This window comes from Hibiscus syriacus, unplaced genomic scaffold, assembly GCF_006381635.1.
Source record: "Hibiscus syriacus cultivar Baekdansim isolate YM2019G1 unplaced genomic scaffold, ASM638163v2 tig00110319_pilon, whole genome shotgun sequence".
In the NCBI taxonomy this organism is placed as follows: Eukaryota; Viridiplantae; Streptophyta; class Magnoliopsida; order Malvales; family Malvaceae; genus Hibiscus; species Hibiscus syriacus.
In genome coordinates, this window is record NW_024062678.1 from 3,083,566 (window position 1) to 3,104,865 (window position 21,300).

General features: G+C 36.8%; 2 protein-coding genes across 13 annotated transcripts; one reads left to right on the forward strand and one right to left on the reverse strand.

The window, feature by feature from the left end:
• The first annotated feature begins 947 nt into the window (after positions 1–947).
• Positions 948–20,792, forward strand: LOC120117393 (protein NONRESPONDING TO OXYLIPINS 2, mitochondrial-like). 10 transcript variants are annotated; one of them, XR_005515623.1, is made up of 5 exons: positions 948–970; positions 18,310–18,508; positions 18,622–18,795; positions 19,848–19,912; positions 20,720–20,748. XR_005515623.1 is itself a non-coding variant. In XM_039137675.1 (4 exons), the coding sequence occupies exons 2-3, from the start codon at positions 18,342–18,344 to the stop codon at positions 18,770–18,772; spliced, it is 318 nt and encodes a 105-aa protein (XP_038993606.1). In that variant the 5' UTR covers positions 948–970; positions 18,310–18,341; the 3' UTR covers positions 18,773–18,795; positions 20,720–20,792. The 10 variants fall into 10 exon arrangements, 6 of the variants coding, with proteins under 6 accessions (XP_038993606.1, XP_038993608.1, XP_038993609.1 ...); XR_005515625.1 differs by having other exon boundaries at positions 18,622–18,740; XR_005515622.1 differs by lacking the exon at positions 20,720–20,748 and adding an exon at positions 20,513–20,652.
• On the reverse strand, positions 7,229–11,467 carry LOC120117392 (stress response protein NST1-like). Of its 3 annotated transcripts, none has more exons than XM_039137673.1 (8): positions 10,956–11,467; positions 10,221–10,283; positions 9,408–10,082; positions 9,119–9,253; positions 8,949–9,032; positions 8,589–8,648; positions 8,403–8,489; positions 7,229–7,601 (listed from the first exon to the last, which is right to left on the reverse strand). In XM_039137673.1, exons 1-8 carry the CDS (start codon positions 11,376–11,378, stop codon positions 7,416–7,418), a joined length of 1,713 nt encoding a protein of 570 aa, XP_038993604.1. In that variant the 5' UTR covers positions 11,379–11,467; the 3' UTR covers positions 7,229–7,415. The 3 variants fall into 3 exon arrangements, 2 of the variants coding, with proteins under 2 accessions (XP_038993604.1, XP_038993603.1); XM_039137672.1 differs by having other exon boundaries at positions 9,408–10,127; XR_005515621.1 differs by having other exon boundaries at positions 7,549–7,601; positions 8,589–8,632; positions 9,408–10,127.
• Positions 20,793–21,300: the final 508 nt, after the last annotated feature.

Here is a 21,300-nt window from a genome sequence, read left to right on the forward strand (position 1 = left end):
CACTCCAGCAGAATCAAGATGTTTACGAATAAAAAGATCAACGTGGTGCTCGATGAAGTGAACTTCTTGCTATGGAAACAGCAAGTATTACTTACCGTTCGTAGTCATCGACTTGAACGACTGCTCACTGGTGCGTTGAAGCCTCCCCTGAGATGGTGGCTGATGAAAACAGTGTGATGGTCCCAAATGAAGAATACGAGGATTTTTTGGCCCAAGATAGCGCATTGGCTTCTTGGCTATTGTCAACGATTAGCAACCATTTGCTATCTCAGTTTGTTGGAGCAGAGACTGCTTCTGCAGTGTGGAATACCGTTTTACAATTTTTTGCTACAAGATCATCAACAACAATGATGAATCTGCATTGCAAATTGAAGTCTCTCAAGAAAGGTGAAGAGAGTATGTGGGTATATTTGTCACGAGTTAAAGAAACTTGTGATGCTTTGGCATCGTGTGGTAGTGTTGTTCCCATTGTTGGTCAGGTGGCAAGCATTCTAAAAGGCTTACTTAGGGAATACCAGCCCTTCATGGCAGTGATTACCACCAGTGGAGAAACTTTGTCTCTAGAAAAAGTGTCTACGATTCTTATTGACGCTGAAACTCAATTAGCAGGATTCACTACTCAAGAAGAGGTAGTGTTGGCAAGTGTGAATGTTGCTCGTGGTTTTGAGGCTACAAGGGATGGTTCTAATACATATTCGCATTATTATCGATCACATCAGCCTTCATATTCTGGTGGAAGATCTAATGGCAGGAGTGGTCGTGGACGTGGAAGGTCTTGGATTCAATGCCAACTGTGTGGAAAATCAAGCCATCTTGTTGATCGATGCTGGCATCGATATGATGAGAACTTTCATATTGTGTCATCTAATGCAAGTCAGTCATAGTCTTCAACCGATTCAGCCAGGGCTAATACTGCATCTTATGACAATGTTGCTTGTGAATGTTGTTCAAATAAGTCTCGATCTCAGTTGTTGACAGAGGGGGCTTTTCATGATCACATGGCTTCGATAACTATTCAAGATGATTGGGTAGTTGATTCGGGTGCCACTCATCATGTGACACCAAAGGCAGGTAATATCACTAATCGGATAGAGCGTGGTGGCCCAGGTAAGCTAATGGTTGGTGATGGTCTCTCTTTACACGTTAATATGACTAGTGATGCTACGTTAGAGACATCAACTAGGTCATTATCGTTGAATGGTTTGCTTCATGTACCTCAAATAACGCAAAATCTTCTCTAGGTGTCTAAGCTTGCTAGGGACAATAGAGTGTTCTTTGAATTCCATGCCCAGGAATGTTGTGTGCGTGATGTTGCTACTAAGGACATTCTGCTGCGTGGCCGTGTTCAGGATGGCTTGTATGTTTTCTCAGGAGATCGAGTTGCAGGTGCTTGTCAAAATGCTGCTGCCCATACTGTTGTTGTTGTAAATAGCTTAGAACTCTGGCATCATCGATTAGGACATGCAACGTATAATACTGTTGCTCGTGTTTGTAAAACACTTGATGTACTGCTTTCTAAAGATATGAATAACATGTGTGAAGCATGCTGCATTGGCAAAAACCATAAACTGTCGTTTCTTGATTATACTACTGTTTAGTTCACTGATATTTGGGGACCATCACATGTGTTGTCAAATGGTTATCGTTATTACTTATCATTTGTAGATGTATATTCAAGGCATTCTTGGGTATACTTCCTAAAGGACCGGTCACAAACTGTGGTTGTTTATAGACAGTTTCAAAAAATGGTATTGACTCAGTTTGGTGTGTCTATCAAAACTGTCCAAAGTGATTGGGGTGGTGAGTATAAGAGCCTCTCGTCCATTTTAGCTAAGAAAGGTGTTCTTCATCGTATAGCTTGTCCTCATACCTCTGAGCAGAATGAAGTAGTTGAGAGGAAGCACATACATATTGTAGAATTAGCCTTGGTACTTCTTGCTCAAGCTGGAATGCCACTGCGTTTCTGGTACTATGCTGCTATTACTGCTGTGTACATCATCAATAGGTTGCCAACGAAAGTTCTGGATGGTGTGTCTCCTCTTGAGAAGTTGTGGGGAAAGAAGCCAGAGTATGAGCTAATGAGAGTATTTAGGTGCAGGTGCTACCCTCACTTGAGGATGTTTCAAAAACACAAGTTGAATTTCAGGTCACAGGCATGCACATTTTTGGGGTACAACCCGCAACACAAAAGGTACATGTGCCTTGTTGCTGATGGAAAAATTTACATATCCAGGCATGTAATTTTTGATGATGCTATTTTTCCATTCATGAGTACTTCTGTCTCTACTACAACACCTACTGTTACGAGTTCGAAGTCAATCACACTTGAGCTTGTTGCTGATATTGGCAGATTAGGAGTTAGTGGTGCTACGGTAGGTATTCAATCGGGAACTGTCACTTCGAGGGAAGATGTAGCACTTGAAGATACGACTGAGTTAGCTGAGAATGAAGTTTCACATTTAAATAGTGAGGGTGGTCAGAATGGTGAAGAGGTTTCACATTTAAATAGTGAGGGTGGCCAAAATGGTGAAGCTGACAGTGATAATGTTGAGCAAGGTGGTGATGAGATAACTATGCGTGGTGAGTCTGATGCAGAGGCAAGTAGAGCTACTGAGAGTGTCATAAATCATCATCCCATGCTTACGAGAAGCAAATCTGGCGTTTTCAAGCCTAGAGTATTTTCTGTTGTTGGTGACTCAATGGAGCCAGTTAATGTACATGAGGCTCTTCGATCACCACATTGGAGGAATGTTGTGCATACAGAAGTTGAAGCCTTGAAGGCGAATAACACTTGGTCATTAGTTCCACTGCCTGAAGGAAGGTCTGTGGTAGGTTGCAAGTGGTTGTTCAAGGTGAAGAAAAATCCAGATGGGTCTATTAGTCGATACAAAGCTCGACTTGTAGCAAGGGGATATTCCCATGTGCCAGGCTATGACTTTAATGAAACCTTTAGCCCTGTTGCCAAATTTGCTACACTTAATATAATATTGTCTTCGGTTGTAACAAGGGGCTGGCAGCTTCGGCAGGTTGATGTTAACAATGCTTTCCTGTATGGGGATTTGCATGAAGAGGTATTCATGCAGCAGCCACCCGAGTTTGAGCAAGTGGCTGCTGATGGCACTATGCTGGTATGCAAGCTTCAAAAGGCATTGTATGGCTTGAAACAAGCCCCGCGTAGCTGGCATACAAAGTTGAAGAAGTGTTTGCTGCAAATCGGTTTTAAAAAATCCAAGACAAACGCGTCACTTTTTAAAAAATCGGTTGTTGAGTAATAAGTTTGCTCTAAAGAACCTTGGAGAACTCAGTTTTTTTCTTGGTATTGAGGTTAAACGATGTGGTGAGACTTTGATTCTTAGTCAACGCAAGTTTATATTAGAATTGTTAATGAAAACTAAGATGCATGATGCAAGTGTTGTAGCTACACCTATGTTGGTTACATCAAAGCTTGCACAGGATGCTGGTGAATTGTTAACTGATGCATATGAATATCGTAATGTGGTAGGTGCATTATTGTATGCTTGTCATACACGTCCGGATATTTCGTTTAGTGTTAATAAGGTTGCACAGTATATGCATAAGCCTAGACATGAGCACTTTGTGGCTGTTAAGTGGATTTTAAGATACTTGGTAGGTACGCTTAACCATGGGCTCGTCATAGCACCAGAAGTTGTAGGACTTCATGTTGTAGCTTTTGCGGATGCCAATTGGGGTGGCAATACTGAAGATAGAAAGTCTATCACAGACAATTGTATCTTTGTTGGTGATAATTTATTTATGTGGAGTTCCAAGAAGCAAAAATTTGTGTCTCGGTCCACCATGGAGGCTGAATATAGGAGTGTTGCAGATGCTACTGCTGAAACAACATGGGTGAGTGCAATGCTTGTAGACATGGGGGTTCAGCAGCCGAGGACTCCTGTGGTTTGGTGTGACAATAACAGTGTTGTTGTCATAACAGCAAATCCAGTGTACCATGCCAAGACAAAGCATGTGGAACTTGATGTTCACTTTGTAAGAGAAAAGGTTGCAGCTAAGCACGTATTGATAAACTATGTGCCTGCTAGTCATCAAATAGCTGATGGTCTCACCAAGCCTTTGCCAACTGCACAGTTTGAGATGTTTCGGGAAAAGCTTAATGTTCAGTCGTTCCTTGGGGGAGAAGAAAAAAGTAGGGGGAATGTTAGACATAGCTGAGTTGTGTTGCTCGATTGGTTGTAACTGAAGTAGTTAGTAGTTGAGGTTAGTAATGTTGTTAGGCTGTTATGGTAGTTTAGTTAACAGCAGTTATTGTAGTTCTGCAAGCTGTATAAGAACAGCATACAGAGTCATGTAAAGTGTGCTTGTGTATTCTTTGTTAATTCATGAAATAAGATGACTTTCCAACATTTCAGAATGTGTCTACAGCTCTCATGCATAGACCCCAAAGCTTCTTACGTAATATGGTGACAACTCTTTCGATATTGTTATGCTATTTAAGCTCGCTCGATACTTAAAGGATTTGGAACAAGCATCAAATAGAACTTATAAAAACCATAGCTATAAAAAGCAATAATTCAGTTCACCATAAATCCAAAACAGAAGAATACTTAAACAAACTCAATAATGAAGTTTATCGAATACAAATGGAAGGGTACAAACTCTCTAATATCATTACAAAGCCTATTCTATTGTATAATGAACGCACAAGGATTATTGTCGCGACATTATATTTAGTAAAATTTAGACAAAAAAATACTAAAAACTCACATATTAAAAATAAATGCAGTGCAAGATGAAATATGCTAATAAACCTAAATATCTATGCTAAGATGGCTTGATTCTAAGCAATTTTCTAAGAGAAATAATGCTTAATAATATTCCTTTTTAGAGTTATCACATTTTTTTTATCCTCAAGCAAATGTATGAATTTAAACCTACATAACAATGATGCGATGGTATCAAACTATATATTTTAACATTGTCTCAACATTACTAAATACAATCATTCTTCATTTTTAGAAACTTAGCATGGATCAAGTTTTAACAGGATACAGTGAGCACAAAGCATAAATATGTAAGCAATAAACTACCAAGAGGAATTTATTAAGCTACAAGACTAAAGAGGATACAAATCTAAAATTAGACAATTTTTAATCTCAATTTACTTAAGTCTTTTGTTTAATCCTTTTTATTAATAATTTTTTAATGCGTCGAGGAACTCGTTGCATCGTAGTGCTTTCTCCTTGAGAAGTAACGATAGGGTGCAACAAACCCTCAAATTACTCACACTACCATTGCATCAAGTGATGCACATTCATATGGCAACAATATTTGGCCTAAAAGGAATCATTGCAGAGAACACCATGCCCCTAAGTTATTTCATTTAGCCACAGCGTAATGTCCAGACATTATTCTTTCTATATGCACTCTCACCTACCTATTCAGTTATCGATAACGTCCTAATACGGTTTATATTTAATTTATTAGGTCTAGATTTTTGTACAACCTTAAATAAATTATTGCATCTTAATTGTTAGATTACATTTTACTTCATCATATTTAGTTCATGAAATAAAGGGGTTTAATTTGGCTTTCTACGCTTTTGTCTCTACATCATCGATACTTCCAATTCAAGATTACTGCATGTTTACTTAACCATGTTTTGAGTTTCATATACATCATAGTAAGTTGATGGTTGCCTAGGGATCGGGATTGGATAGAGTTGAAAGGACGAATTTGTTATGAGGGAAAATCCAATTATCTTGATTAGGGTCCAACTGTTACAAAGGACACCAAATTTGTTATGCCAAGACAGTGCTATTCAAAGGATGCCAAAGTCTGACATGGAGGAGTATATAGGACGATGCAAATATCTTCTTCTCTTTGGGCGTAAATGAAGTTGAGCCTGTGTTTCATAGGACATTATGCAATACTCGAGAGAGTTGGACCAATGATTTACCACTTAACCTTATCGCCAACGATGGAGTGCATTCATAATATGTTTGATGTGCCGATGCTTTGAAGGTATTGTTCCGACGCTTCTCATATTATTCTGGTGGAGTACATTGAAGTAAGTCACGATTTATAATACGAGGAGGAGCCATTGAGGATCTTGGCCCGATAGACCAAAGAGTTGAAAAACGAAAGGATTTCATTGGTGAAAGTCCTTTGGAAAAATCACGGTGCCAAGGAGGTATCATGGGAACCCGAGAAGGCTATGCAACTTCAATATTTGCATCTATTTCACTCGGGTAAAATTTCAATGATGAAATTTTTTAGGAGAGAAGATTTATAACACCCTGAATTTTGAGTTAATGATATTGGGTTGACCCGAGTAGGCTATGAATGGATATAATTATATAATTGGTTTGATTGGGTTAATTTTGGGCTTAATTCGGTTAGATTTGAGCCTAAATAACCATAAAAATTAGATTTTTATTTAGGTTCAAATGAGGAAGTATCAAGTAGGTAATTAACCAATCTAGTATTTTAAAGGTTGATTTCCATTTACTATAAATAATATCAATGTGTAACATCCTAAAGTTTGGGTTAGTAGTTCTGGTCGATAATTGGGTAATTCTATATTTTTTGGTAAAATCGTATTTTTGAAAAAAAATTCTAAAATGATTTTTAATATATTTTAATTGAATTATAAAGATGACCAAACTGAATTATTTAAAAATTGGATTTTAGTGATCAAAATGTAAAAGGATCAAGATTGCTTATTCATTTTGATTTATATTTTATTTTGCAATGCTTCCGTTGATGTATGAATAATAATAAAAGAATAGATATGCATGATTTTAAGTTTGGTTTGTTTCGAGTCACTTAAGTGACTAATGTGACAATTGATATTCGAATTAAACCATCCTAAATCAAATGTTACACAAATATCGACGATATGAGCAACAACAAACCGAGCAACAATGGAAATATGCAACGATGGTTCTTTTGGTTTGAAAAACAGTTTTCTAAAACCTATTATGAAATAAATGAAGAAAAATGAAAAAAATAATTAAATTAATATTTTATCTAAATTTTAAGAGTCAAATTATAAATTAATCATTCTTCTGTCATACCACGTCAACGCCAACTAAGGTAATGTACTATGTCAACTAGGGTAACGAGAATTAATGATTATGTGACCAAATTGTAACATCAACAAAGTGACTGAAACATATTTTTTTAAATTACAGTAGTCAAAATTGAATAAAATCAATATTGGTCACAAAGCCTATATATTGAGGTCATTCTATAAGTAATATTGGTCGATTCTACTTGTTTCAGCATTGATCAAGAATTCCTGCTGAAATCTCAATGCCAGACTAACCTTGATATGGATGTAATATATGTACTATGATGTACTCTGGGTCCAACTATCACTAGGGTCACCTTTCAACTGTACAAATGTCAATTTTGCTCCAAGCACAGCAAATTTCCTACTCTTCCTGAACTGTAGATCGCAAGTCAAGGGCACTAACCAGCTTCTTCTCAGGATTTTTGGGCTTAGTCATGGCTGAACCTACTGTACCAGCAACCTTTGCAGAACTTGAAGTCTCTATTGTAAGTGAAGATGCCTCATCCCTAGAAGCATACCAGGAGTTTCCACAGGCAATACATTCCAACTGAAACGAGAGTGGAAATTCAAAGAATGTTAATGGTTTCTGTCAACAAACCAACTAATTGCTTGGAATACTGTCATAACTCATAATACTCTTCCTTGAAGTTAGATAATATGCTAGCCATTCCAGTCATAACTTTCATCCTTCAAGTAAAATCATAATTATCAACTTTTTCAATTAAGTTTCAGTGTCTGTTACTCCATTTTTCCCCACCCTGAATATACTATCATCTCTTTTGATGTGTATTATGCACTTTATATATGTCTTGTCTCATCAAATTTTTAAACAGGAGCATATAGAGATTCACAGATGCAGGTTTCATGCCTGTATCCAGTTCAGATTACAATGAATGAACTATAACATCTTTTAAGTCTGATATATTAACTGAGCCTACATTTGCTCTAATAAAATGTAATTTCTACCTGAAAATATTTTCTTGTTCAATATCGTTAGTGAACCTACATTTGCTCTAATAAAAGTGATTTCCAAAAATATTTTCTTGCTCAATATGGTTGGTGAACTGTCATTGGTATGAAATCTTGATAAAATTCTAAAACTCGACATATGCAGACTAATCCACAAATAAGCTTGCATGATGCATAGCAATCCGAGACCCATGTCAGCAGGCTGCAGTTTCACATTAATGCTGCTGTTAAATAAACAAGTTCAATAATCTGTGCAGGTGCATGTATGACTACAGTACACGAGGAACATGAACAAAAAAGTGCTAGCTCAATCGAGTCCCAGCTTTCTTTAATTAAAATACTATCAATGACTGAATGGAAGAAGAAAATATGAGATTACCTGGTAACGGTCTCCGTGTCCTGCTTGGATAATGTCCCGTAGACCAACTTTAAATTCCATGCATCTTGAGCACCGAGCATCAGTCATCTGCTTTCATAGTAATAGAACCAGAGAGTACAGGTCAGACACATTACAAAAAGATCATTACATTCTATGCTTAAACAAAATTAGGTAGAGAGAGGTGACCTGCATGTGCTCTGACTCATCAGGCTCTTTTTTACTTGTTTCTTCTGCAGTTAAACCCTCCTAGTGTTGAAATCATTGTTATATATTTTTCCACTCAAAACAAATCAAAATCCTAGTATCAGAAATGCAATGAAGTGGTGAGGAGTAATAGTTACATGACATTGTTCTGAAAATTAAAAAAAAAAAATTGAACACATGCGTGCGAAAACTTAAAACGCAGGAGTACAGAAAACCATATTATGTTTCATGTGTTCAAGAGTCAATCAGATTTGGCACATTAAACATTTCCACCAACAAAAGGCATCAACCAGTCTACTCTCTCTCTCTCTCTAAAAAAAAGAATATAAACTCAGACTATACCTTTAACTCATTTGGTGACATGTTTAGTATTGTTGAAGGTTCTAAATCTCCATTTAGCAAACGTTGAGCTAGCAATGGGTTATTCTGCCAAAAGAAATAAGAATTAACCTCATAATAAATGCAAATAAGGCAAGCTATCTGCAGAAGTTTACAAGCAGAAAGCCCTCAACCTTCAGATTGAACTCAAGCTGCCGTAACTTCTGGTTATATTTCTGGAAATCAGAAGAAAGTGCATCATGTGAGGCCTTCTCAAGTGCAGTTACAGCAGGAACAGCAGCATTTGGCCATGTAAAAGATTTACCCATCTGCAAAGTGAGAAAGATATTAATAATTGTGCAAACCATTACATCTGATCAATTAAATACCTATTCTTATTAATCATAAATTTGCCAAAAATAAACATATTCCTACCATAGAAACTACTTACAGGCAAAAAAAAAAAAAGAAATCACTACACACATTTTTACTCTTCTCTTGAGATCCATTTGCAGTTTCTGAACTCTTACTGTCTCTTTGACGTTCCAAGCCATGAGGACTACACATGTAATGAACTCCTTGGAGAAGCCTCACCATCCACTTATCACGATGGGTTTCTCCGGTTAGCATGTTAGATTTTGACAAAATTGTGTAGTATTCAGTGCTATTACTTGTACAACTTCCAGGTGTTTCAGCATTCAGATTTTGATCAGACCTGGTAGTTCCTTCATCATTCCTCTTAACATCAAGAGGTGAAACGTTCTTTTTTCTGAGAGATCTTTTTGTCTTCAACTGCTCTTCCTGATCAACAACTGCACCAGCAGCATCAATCTCAATGTCAGCAAGCTCTCCCAGTCGTGATAAAGTTTTCTGAACAAGAAGATCAATCTCATGCTGTTTACTATCCTCGTAGTCTTTATCAGTTAGATTCCAAAGCTTTTGTTCCACTGTGTCATAAACTTTCTGCACAATAAAACCTGGATGCTGTTTACGATTTGGAAGCTGCTTGTGTGTGGGAACAAAGTGCACCACACACTTGTGCATCACAGATTCTGCAGGAACCTCATCATGGTGGAAACTATAGAAAAGCTCTCTTGTATCATTTAACGGCCAGCTTCCACCACCTTTTCTCTCAGCCTCTTCAGGGCGATAAAACCACTGCCCAGTAACCATAATGCTCCCTTCTTTAGTCTGACTAATGTCCTATTAATAGATAAAAGCTCCATTATTTGCAAAGGAACATGACTAAAATGTCTTTTGGAAATAAAGAAATGCTATAAAAGGAAATCCAATTACCTTAATGATAGCCACATAAGGTTTTTGTTTTGCATCTTCAGGAACTAAAAGAACTGGATCCTCCTGTAAACCAACACTAATAAACATAAATATTGACACAAAGATCAAAAGGTATAAATCAGAAAAATGGACCATGTATGGGAACAAATAATTAATATCAAGTTACCAAATACTAGCAACAAACAAAATAAAACAGAATACCAGAAAAATAGACCACAAGAATCTTCATTAACGAGTCTAAGCAGCTACAAACATAAAGTTATTCTTAACATTCACAAACAATTAGTTCTACTACCAGCATACAAAAAGACCAAATTATTTCCACCCCTACTACTACGACACAATCCAAATCCACCAAAAACACAATAAAATAAACATAATCCGTTAATTCTTGAGAAGGCACGGAAAGTATTATCACTCTTCATAAACAGAGATAAAAACCAAACCCTTCTCTTTCAAAATTTTAAAAAGGAACCTTGAGCAAGCACGAAAACTGCATTAAAAATACTACAATCTCCGGGTCTATCATACTAATTGTCCGGTGACCAGTAAATCAGACCATAAATTCATATAACAATAAGCAAAACAGGAGGAAAAAAACTAAAACCTAAAATTAGCAAACAACACAAAAACCACAAGCCTAAGAAAATACATTACTAAATTCAGAATTCAAACACATAAAAGCTATCCTGAGAAATAAAACCAAAAAAATCCTAAATGAAAATAAGAACTGACGAGATCGTATCGGATGCCATCAAACTCAAAGCTTCCATAATGGCTCCTCCTTAATCTCCCTTTCCCAGAAATCTTAACAACCTCTCCTATCGGCTTGGCATCCTCCATAATTTCCTCTTCCTCCGGGTACTCTTCTTCTTCCTCCGGGTCCTCTTCTTCTTCCTCCGGGTCCTCTTCTTCTTCCTCTGGGTCCTCTTCTTCCTCCGGGTCTTCTTCTTCTTCCTCCGGATCCTCTTCTCGCTTCTTATTCCTCATCCTCTTTGATTCCATCTCTTCGTCATCCTCCTCATCTTCTTCTTGTAACTTCATTTTCTTCCTCTTCCTCTCTTGCCCATTATCTTCGGACCGGGAGCGCCGGCGTGTCATCAGTATTTCATCCTCGTCATCGCTATTGGACACCTGAGCAACCCTTCGGTTCCCCATTTAGAAACTAGGTTGGTGGCTTCTGCCGGTATTTGATCGAGTGGGGTTTTCTTTCTTCGGTAATGTTTTAAGCGATTCTTAGAGGGAAATTTTAGAATCGAGGAGATTAAAAACACGCTCGCCACTAGGGATGGACATTGTAATTTTTTTTTTATTGGTAAGAAAATGAAAACTACTTAATTACTTACTTAATTCTAATTATCCTCTTCATACAAGAGTGTTGGGAAATAAACGAGTAACGAGTAATTTTCCTATAACCAGATTAGTGAGAATGCGAAATAAAAGCGAAAAAATAATACCCGAAATTGATAACGGAGTTCAGCCAATTTTACTTACATCTACAGACTGCTACAGATCTTTTACTAAAGAGAGAAATTTTACAGGTGTTTACAAACACTCAAAACTCACAAGAAAGTTATCTAGTATTGGGAGAAAGAAATGATTTGTGATGATTTCGAAGCTAAATGGGTAAGGGTATTTATAGTTGAAGTTTAGAGACTAATCTTCGAAAATACCCTAAAGTGCAATGACTAAGATATAATTAACCCCTTTATCAAATTCAACAAATGATGCACCGTTTTTTGACAATTGCACCGAATTCTTCTGCCAGCAAAACCATGATCCTTTTGTTGAAAAACCATTGCCCCCATTGTTGAAAAACAATTGCCCCATTTGTTTGACTTTTCCAACAATCTCTCACTTGAAGATTGATTTTAATCTATCTTCACACCTCGATCAATGTAACAGCATTTCTGGTCTTGTTACTCTAGCATGCCACACAACTTCAGTTTGTTCGTAGTCACCGTCTTTGTTAACATGTCTGCCGGATTTTGAGCTCCACTAATCTTTTCAAGTTTCAAAATCCCATCTTCCAGAAGAGACCAGATAAAATGATATCGCAGTTGTATGTGCTTATCCTGGAATGAAAAGACGGATTCTTCGCTAGATGGATAACACTTTGACTATCGCAATACAAGACATTGTTTTCTTGTTTCTTGCCTAACTCTTCCAAGAAACTTTGGAGCCAGACCATCTCCTTGTTGGCTTCCGTAACAGCGATATATTATGCTTCAGTTGTGGGAAGAGCAATTATCTTCTGTAGTTGAGAAACCTAACTTACTGCAGTTCCTCCTAGAGTATAAACATACCAAGTAGTTATTCTTCTGATGTCGACATTTCCAGCTAAGTCAGCATCTACATAGCCTGTCAGTATCGTATCTCCACCTTTGAAATAAAGTGCTTTGTTTGTGGTACCCCGTAGATATCTAAGGATCCATTTAACTGCTTCCCAGTGTACCTTGCCCGGATTATTCATGTACCTGCTAACAGTTCCCCCTGCATGAGCAATATCTGGTATAGTACAAACCATGGCATACATTAGAATTCCAATTGTTGAGGCATACGACACCTTCACCATGTGTGCACCTTCTTCCTCTGTCTTTGGTGATTGTTCTTTGGAGAGTCTAAAATGAACACCTAAAGGTGTAGTTACTGTTTATAATCTTGCAAATTGAACCTGGACAATACTTTGTTGATGTACTCAGCCTGTGACAACATCAAAGTCTCTGACTTTGTGTCTCTCTTAATCCTCATCCCAAGAATCTGCTTTGCAGCGCCCAGATCCTTCATAGCAAACTGCTTCGACAATTTTTGCTTCAAGTTTATAATCTCTTGCATGTCTGAGCCTGCAACGAGCATGTCATCAACGTACAATAATAAAATAATAAAGTTGTTGTCGAACCTCTTGATATAGCAACAATGATCTGCTTGGCATTTGGTAAAACCACTGTTACTCATGAAGCTATCGAACTTCTTGTATCACTGTCTAGGAGCTTGTTTTAAACCATGCAAGCTCTTCTTCAACATGTATACCAGGTTTTTCTTGTCTGCCTCTATGAAGCCTTATGGCTGCCTCATATAGATTTCCTCCTCCAAATCACCATGAAGGAAAGATGTTTTCACATCTAATTGCTCAAGATGTAGATTCTCTGCAACTACAATTTTTAACACCAGACTGATTGTAGATAGTTTTACGACTGGAGAGAAAATTTCATTGTAATCAATACATTCTTTTTACTGAAAGTCTTTGACAACCAATCTTGCTTTGTAGCGTTTGCTCCCACCGTGCTCTTCTTTGATCTTGTAAATCCACTTATTATGGAGTGCTTTCTTGCCTGGTGGTAATTCATCTAATTCCCACGTCTGATTTGATATAAGCGAGTCCATCTCATCTTTCATGGAAGACTCCCACTTGATTAAATCCTCCACCTGCATTGCTTCATCATAGCACTCTGGTTCACCATTGTCAGTCAGCAACAAGTAGTGCAAATAAGGCTAATAACGTTGGGTTCGTTTAGGAATTTTGGAGGAGCGTCTCAGTTCTGGTGTGCTTGGTTCTTCTTGAATTGCTTCAGGATTGATCTCAACATCATTTCAAGAAATCTCCTCGAACTCAGAAAATTCCTTTGTTTCAGCTTCGGTATTGGAGCTATTTGATTCTATGGTTGCCCTGTCTTTGAAAAACACATTCTCATTGAAAATGACATCTCTGCTTCTGATGATCTTCTGATTTTTGTAATCCCAAAACCGATAACCGAACTCATCACCACCATAACCAACAAAGGCGCATTTGTTGGACTTGGCATCAAGTTTACTTCTTTCAGCAGAATTTATGTGTACATAAGAAATACAACCAAACACTCTTAAGTGTGAAAGGTTTATTTCTTTCTTGCTCCAAACTTCATCTTGTATTCCACCATGCAAGGGAACTGAGGGCCCACGGTTGATCAGGTAAGCTGCAATGTTGATAGCTTCAGCCCATAGAAATTTGGGCAAGCCAGCATGTATCCTCATACTTCTGGCACGTTCATTCAGAGTTCTGTTAATACGCTCTGCTACGACATTATGTTACGGTTTCATGGGATCTATTGTCTCCATCTTGATCCCATTGTTTACGCAGAAATCTCTGAATCTACTATTTTTGTACTCTTCTCCGTTGTCAGACCTCAACCGCTTGACTTTCAAACCAGTCTCATTTTCCACCATGGCCTTCCATTTTCTGAAGGTGTCAAAGACTTTTGATTTATTCTTCAGAAAATAAACCCACACTTTCCTCATAGAATCATCGATGAAGGTGACATAATATAATGAGCCTGCAAGAGATGGAACTGGAGATGGTCCCCACACATCAGTATGAACCAACTCTAACTTTTCTGCCTTGGGTGTCTTGCCAATCTTTTCAAAACTGACTTTCTTTTGTTTGCCAAAGATATAATCCTCGCATAGTCCGACATCTACACTCTTTAGATCCGGCAGCTTCCCTTTTGACAAAAGTGTCTTCATCCCTTTCTCGCTCATATGGCCAAGCCTTTGGTGCTATAGGTTTGATTTTCCATCAGCATATGCTACTGTAATGATATTGTCTAAATTTGAGGTTACATAGAGAGTACCAGTCTTTTTACCACGAGCAATGGCGAGTGCTCCTTTGGTAATCTTCCATTCACAGCCTGAAAAGGTTGTACTATATCATTCTCCATCAAGTTGTCCTACAGAAATCAAATTTCTTTTGAGGCCAAGAATATGTCTCACTCCTATCAGCTTACAGGTGGTATGGTTTGGCAACTTTAATCGGATGTCTCCTTTTCCATCTTCAAGGTTTCATCATCAGCTAAATGAACATTCCCAAAATCACCACTGACATAGTTCTCCATGATTTCTTGGCATGGGTGGAGTGAAAAGATGCTCTTGAATCCAAGATCCATGATTCAATCGGACTGTTGACGCTTAGAATCATGACATCACCTGTCTCCTCTGTCATGTTGGCAGATTCCTGTACGCCGGTATCTTTCTTCGGTGCTCGGCAATCTATTTTAAAGTGACCCTTCTTATCACAATTATAACAGGTAAAATATTTCTTTCCCGTTCTGGATTTGGATCTGCCACGATTTGAATTTCTTTCTGAAGTTCTCCCTCTAGACTCCGTGTGCAAGGCTGAGGAGGTTGATGCTTCACCCGATTATCTCCGTCGAATTTCTTTGCTCAATACCAGATCTCGAACATCGTCGAATTTTAATTTATTATTTCCCGACGAGCTGCTGACTGCTGTAACAGTAGCATTTCAACTGTCTGGTAGAGATGATAAGAGAATTAAAGCTCAAACTTCATCATCGAATTCAATTTCCACATAACTCAACTGGGTTGTGATTGTGTTGAGTTCATTTAGGTGTTGAGCCACTAATGCCCATTCCGTCATCCGCAAGCTGAATAATCGCCTCATCAAATGAACTTTGTTTGAGGCCGATGACTTTTCATACATACTGGAGAGAGCCGCCATAAGACTCATCGTGGTCTTTTCCTTTTCTATGTTGAAAGCAACATTGCGGGATAACGTCAGTCGGATAACTCCGAGGGCTTGTTTGTCGAGAAGAGCACATCCTTCATTCTTCATATCCTCTAGTTGTTTTCCTGAGAAAGGTTGATATAGATTTTTCTAGTACAGAAAATCTTCAATCTGCATCTTCCAAAAGCCAAAGTCTGCACCATCAAACTTCTCAATTTCCACATTCCCTTCGTCTGCAGCTATCGCCCCCACTCGATTCTGGTTTCGTTTGGATCGTTTCTGACAATTTCCGTGAACTGCCTTATATTAGAACACCTCCGTCGACAAGTTCGTATCGCCGACAAAATTTTTACTATTCACGAAATTTACTATTCATATGAATAGTAATTAATAGTAATGAATAGTAACCTCACAAAAAATTGAAAAAATTCACAACCAAAAGATCTGATATTAGTTGTTGGGAAATAAACGAGTAACGAGTAATTTCCCTATAACCAGATTAGTGAGAATGCGAAATAAAAGCGGAAAAATAATACCCGAAATTGATAACGGAGTTCAGCCAATTTTGCTTACGTCTCCGGACTGCTGCAGATCTTTTACTAAAGAGAGAAAATTTACAGGTGTTTACAATCACTCAAAACTCACAAGAAAGCTCTCTAGTATTGGGAGAAAGAAATGATTTGGGATGATTTTGAAGCTAAATGGGTAAGGGTATTTATAGTTGAAGCTTAGTGACTAATCTTTGAAAATACCCTAAAGTACAATGAATAAGATATAATTAGCCCCTTTATCAAATTCAACAAGCACTATTTTTTGACAATTGCAATGAATTCTTCTACCAGCAAAACCAGCTCCTTTTTTTGAAAAACCATTGCCCCCATTGTTGAAAAACAATTGCCCCATTTGTTTGACTTTTCCAACAAAGAGGTGGTTTATATTAGCAGGAGCTTACTGTATGAATCGGTTTGATTATCTTTAAAGTTGACGCTCCTTACTAGTTTATCTACGACTTTGAATTCGATTTATTTTTTTTATCTAATTTGATTTACTTAGATCGGTTTTTATTCGAATTGATTCATAATCAAATCAAGTTTTAAAAGAATAAATTTGGATAGGATTTGATTTACAAGGAAAACATATTACCCAAAAAATAATATAATTATATTTTATATATTTAGTAATAATTGTAATAATTTTTTTTATAATTGCAATAATAACGAGTCAGTTTGATATTACTTTTAAGTTAAATTACATCATTCCTTATTGAACTATGTTCTCTCTTTTATTTTTCCTCACCTAACTTTCAATTTTTCTAATTTTTCATCGAACTTCATAAATTGAATCACTTTGCTCACTCCCCCATTATCTCTCTAACGAATTGATGGCATTGCATTATTTATTTATTTTTAATATAAAATAATTAAAAAAATAACAAAAAGTTGAAGGTGGCTTGATACCACTATCAGCCACCATCGACTACCGTAGATGGTGGTCGTTCGGTCTTAAATTTCATGGGTCGCTTCACCTCGACAGCATGAGTCCGAATCCGATCTCCATTTTGTCAGAATTTGCTCTGAAGCCGAAAAGTTTCAATATAGATTCACAGGTTTTAAGATATTTTTCGGTGAAACAACCACCAAATTTGGACTCATGGGGTTTAGATGAATCAACACATGAAATTTGAGACCAAATGGTCACCATCAACAACGGTGGACGGAATGAAAATGACATGGTGGCTGACATCAGCAACTGATTGCAAAGTAGAGAGAAAATAAGGGGAAGGAAAATGAAAATAAATAAATAAATGAAGAAGAAGAAGAATAAAGGTTATTATAATAGATTCGAAACGACGTCGTTTTTGTATATATTTAAGTTTTTCAAAATGACATCATTTTGATGCTTATGTCATTACTCATGCCATATCATAACACCGTTAAATAGTTAACGGCAGAGTGAGCAAAATGATTCAATTTGTAAAGTTCAGTAAGCAAATTAGAAAAATTAAAAGTTAAGTGAGAAAAATAGGAGAGAGAATATGATTCAGTGAGGAACTATATAATTTACCTTACTTTTAAAAAATATAATAAAAAAGTACTTTTAAAAGTATTTTTAAAATGTTCAATTTAAAATTTATTTGTTTGAGATTGTTATTAAAAATTATTTTAAAAAGATAAAAATTCCATTTTAAACATTATATTGTAAATTAAAATTAAATAATTAAGGGTAAAAATATAATTCCACTCCCAATTACTTTGTTAACCATGATTTTAAATCAATTTTTGAGCATTTAATATTGTTGAAAGGGTGAAATAAATCAGTTTTCCATTGTCAAAAGCATTTTCAAATTAAGCCAAAAATATTAAACACATACTATGATCGAAAATAAACACCTAAAATGAATAACTGATATAATTTAAACAATTTTTTTTAAGTCAAACTAAAATATATATCGATCCATTTCTGTTTTACCACTCCAAATGGTTACCCGACCCGGCCCTATACTTGATCAAATATGTTGGTTCATATCGCTAAAAACCTAAACCCTGTTGTTCTAATTTCCTATCGCCTTGGTAGATTTCCCAAGTTTTTCAGTTCTTCATCTCCTTCAAACGCTTTTCTTCCTAATGGCTTCAATTTGCAGCAGATTCATCACTAGATCATCACCCTTCATCAAATCCGCCGTCAGATTTAACGGTCCAAAATCCCCTTTCCCCGGATCCGCCGCTGCTCCCTCCACTCCGTCACCTCTCCCCTCTCGTTCCATCTCTCCTCTCGGCCGTTTCTCCTCTAGGTACAAGAATTCACTTTTTGATTTCGATTTTCTATATTATACTTGAGCATTACCAGTTTTCTGGTACTTTCTTCTTCTTCTGAAGTTTAACTGTGTTCCTTTTATGGTGGCAGGTGTCCATCGGAACTGGGATGTGCGCAGTCACTGTTGCCTCTACACAGTGCGGTGGCGACGGCAAGGATGACGTCATGCCTGAGCACAACATCGAGGAGTTGCCGAGCACTTTCTCAGGGTACACTCTGCTGCACCTCTCCCGGCCTCTAGTACTGTTTTAACTGTTTTCTATAGTGAGTAGCTTTTTTTTTTGCTTCTTTTATTAATATGAAATTATACATTTGTTCTTTTAATTGAATTTTTTGTTTAAATAGATGTATTCTCTGTCCTATTTTTACTGTTTCGGTTATAAAGAAGTTAACTATTTTTCTTTTATTCTTTTTTCCCCTTTTTTGGCTTCGGAAATGCTATCTGTGCTAAATTTGTCATGGAAAGCGTTAAGGTCAATTGCAGGATTGTTTCAATAAGCAAAAGGTTAACTGCAGGATCATATTGATCAAAATTTGCTGATATCTTACTAACAGCAACTCAAATTAACGATTTGGTGAATGTCATATTTATTTTCTAATTCTTCAAATGTCATATTTATGGAAACTCATTCCTTGTAGAAGTAAAAAGCATGTTGCAAAATCTCTATTTCTCTCTTCCTCATTGAGATGAGTATTTGTGGTAGACCGTAGATCATGCACTTGTCAGAAACCAAGGAATATTGCGATTTTTTCTTCTAGAAATAGAGTTATGGAAAAGATGGATAACTTTATCTTTATAGCTGTTCATTGAATTACTTCTTTAGGCATAGGGGTAGTTTTTCTTCAAGGTTGTTTGACAAAAACCAACATTGAATTGGATAGGTATTTCACATACCCTTAAAAACGTTTTTTTAATAAAAAACCAGGCTTATGATTAAAGAAGACAACCACAAAGACTATATATGAACATGTTTAAGGTACAAGCTTTCATGAACTGAACTGTCTGGTTCCGGATTATATTTTGATGCTACTTGAATATCATATCACTAATAGTTTCCATCTGATTCTTATAATAGTTAAAATTGATGTTTCACTGAATTTGGTTGGGTTTAAAGTTGAAGGTGTCAGTTCCAATTGTAGATAACATAGCTAATTAGGAAGTAAAATTCAAAACTTTTGGTGCTCAAAACTTGTGGAAGCCATCAAATCATTGAGCTTGCCTTATCTGAGTGAAACAAAATAGGGTCTTGGAAATGAGGTTGGCGCTTTCATAATGTATCTTAAATATATCTGACTTGAATATTTGGTTCCTGCAGGCACATAAGTTGAATAAGAAAAATAAAGTGGGAATTTACAGTGACAGAATCATCCTCATTCTCAAGTATGAAACCATGAGTGTTTTTTTAGTGATCATAAAAGTATTTAATTATGTCAGGATGGAGCCTTAGTTTTATGGTTCTTTTTATATAAATCAGATCTGCTTTTGTACTATTTCCCATTTTTGGCAAAGAAAAACCTAAAATAGATGTAACATGTTGCTCTCAGTTTTCCTTGTGGGATTGGAACCCTTCATCTTGCTCCTGCATTTGTGCAGTGTCTGGACTGTTTCTTCCTGCATTGGTGGTAATTAGACTTTGCTTATGCTATAGAGGAAAAGATATGGCATTAAGATTTACATGTTGAATCTGCTACTCCGCTGTGTTCTCTCACCCAGCTTTTTGATGTGATCCTACAACTGCTTCATTCTTTGCCAACTTCTTCTTTCCACTATCTGCTTAAACATCAGGGTGGATCATTAACTTATCCTCAAGTGTAGCAGGCGCGTTTAGATCGAGTGGTACATTCTAAATATATGGGTCATAGAAGTCAGGATAGGGTTAAATCATCTTTGTGGAATCACATATTTAGATTTATGCACTTGAAAGTGATCCATTTATAAGTGATGTAGATCCAATGGTAACATAATTGCTCCTTTTCCCAGATGGAATTGACGGAACATGAGATATGTTGCTGTTTTCGGTGGTGGACCTGCCATCTAATCTTCATTTGAGTTTTATACATTGATCACCATTGAAACTATTTTAGATGATCTATTCGTAATAACTTTTCAAGTGATTGAGGTGGAGAGTAATTGTTATTATTATCTCTGCTTTGTTTTCACTTTGTAGAACGATTTCCGTGTCGCCAGAGTTTGGTCAATCGGTTCCAAGGTGACTTGTTAAAGACTGTTCAAATGATGAAAGCATCCAGCAAAGACATGTAGATCGTTATTTTAAAACAAATGTCACTTCTCCTAGCAGCAGTAAAGCTGATTTTGATTATTACAAGTTGTGAGATTGTTTTGTCTAAAGTCTGAAATAAGTATTTTTGTTGTGTTTTACGTTGATCCTATATGATCTCAATAGACTTGACCATCATGATCTTCCGATTTACTTGCTTCTTCCTGTGATTCTTTCCCTTGTTTGCTGATGTGTCATTTTCGCTTAATGTTTTGCTGATGCGTTTTCTTCGCAATTCCGCCAGGAAATGTGAAGATAACACCCAAATTTCACATGAATCCAAAGATTCATTCTCCCTGATGATCTCTCAGTAAAGCCTCCTGTTCTAGCTTGTCGATCCATCAGTGTTAAGCTTCATCCATTTGATGTCGATCCATCTGTGTTGAGCTTCATCCATTTGACTGGCGGTGGTTCGGTCCCTGTGTCGCCTTCATTGATTCTTTAGGAGATTTCATATAGCATCTTTGACTAGTTGAGGCTTTGCTTCCAC

Bases quoted from the DNA above. Each gene is read 5' to 3' on its own strand.
- LOC120117392 (XM_039137672.1), bottom strand. From the start codon at position 11,378: ATGGGGAACCGAAGGGTTGCTCAGGTGTCCAATAGCGATGACGAGGAT. The intron at 10,128-10,220 runs GTAATTGGATTT...ATCTATTAATAG, and splicing joins CTTATGTGGCTATCATTAAG to GACATTAGTCAGACTAAAGA. The intron at 9,033-9,118 runs GTTGAGGGCTTT...TTCTTTTGGCAG, and splicing joins AGCTTGAGTTCAATCTGAAG to AATAACCCATTGCTAGCTCA.
- LOC120117393 (XM_039137675.1), top strand. From the start codon at position 18,342: ATGGCTTCAATTTGCAGCAGATTCATCACTAGATCATCACCCTTCATC. The intron at 18,509-18,621 runs GTACAAGAATTC...TTATGGTGGCAG, and splicing joins CTCGGCCGTTTCTCCTCTAG to GTGTCCATCGGAACTGGGAT.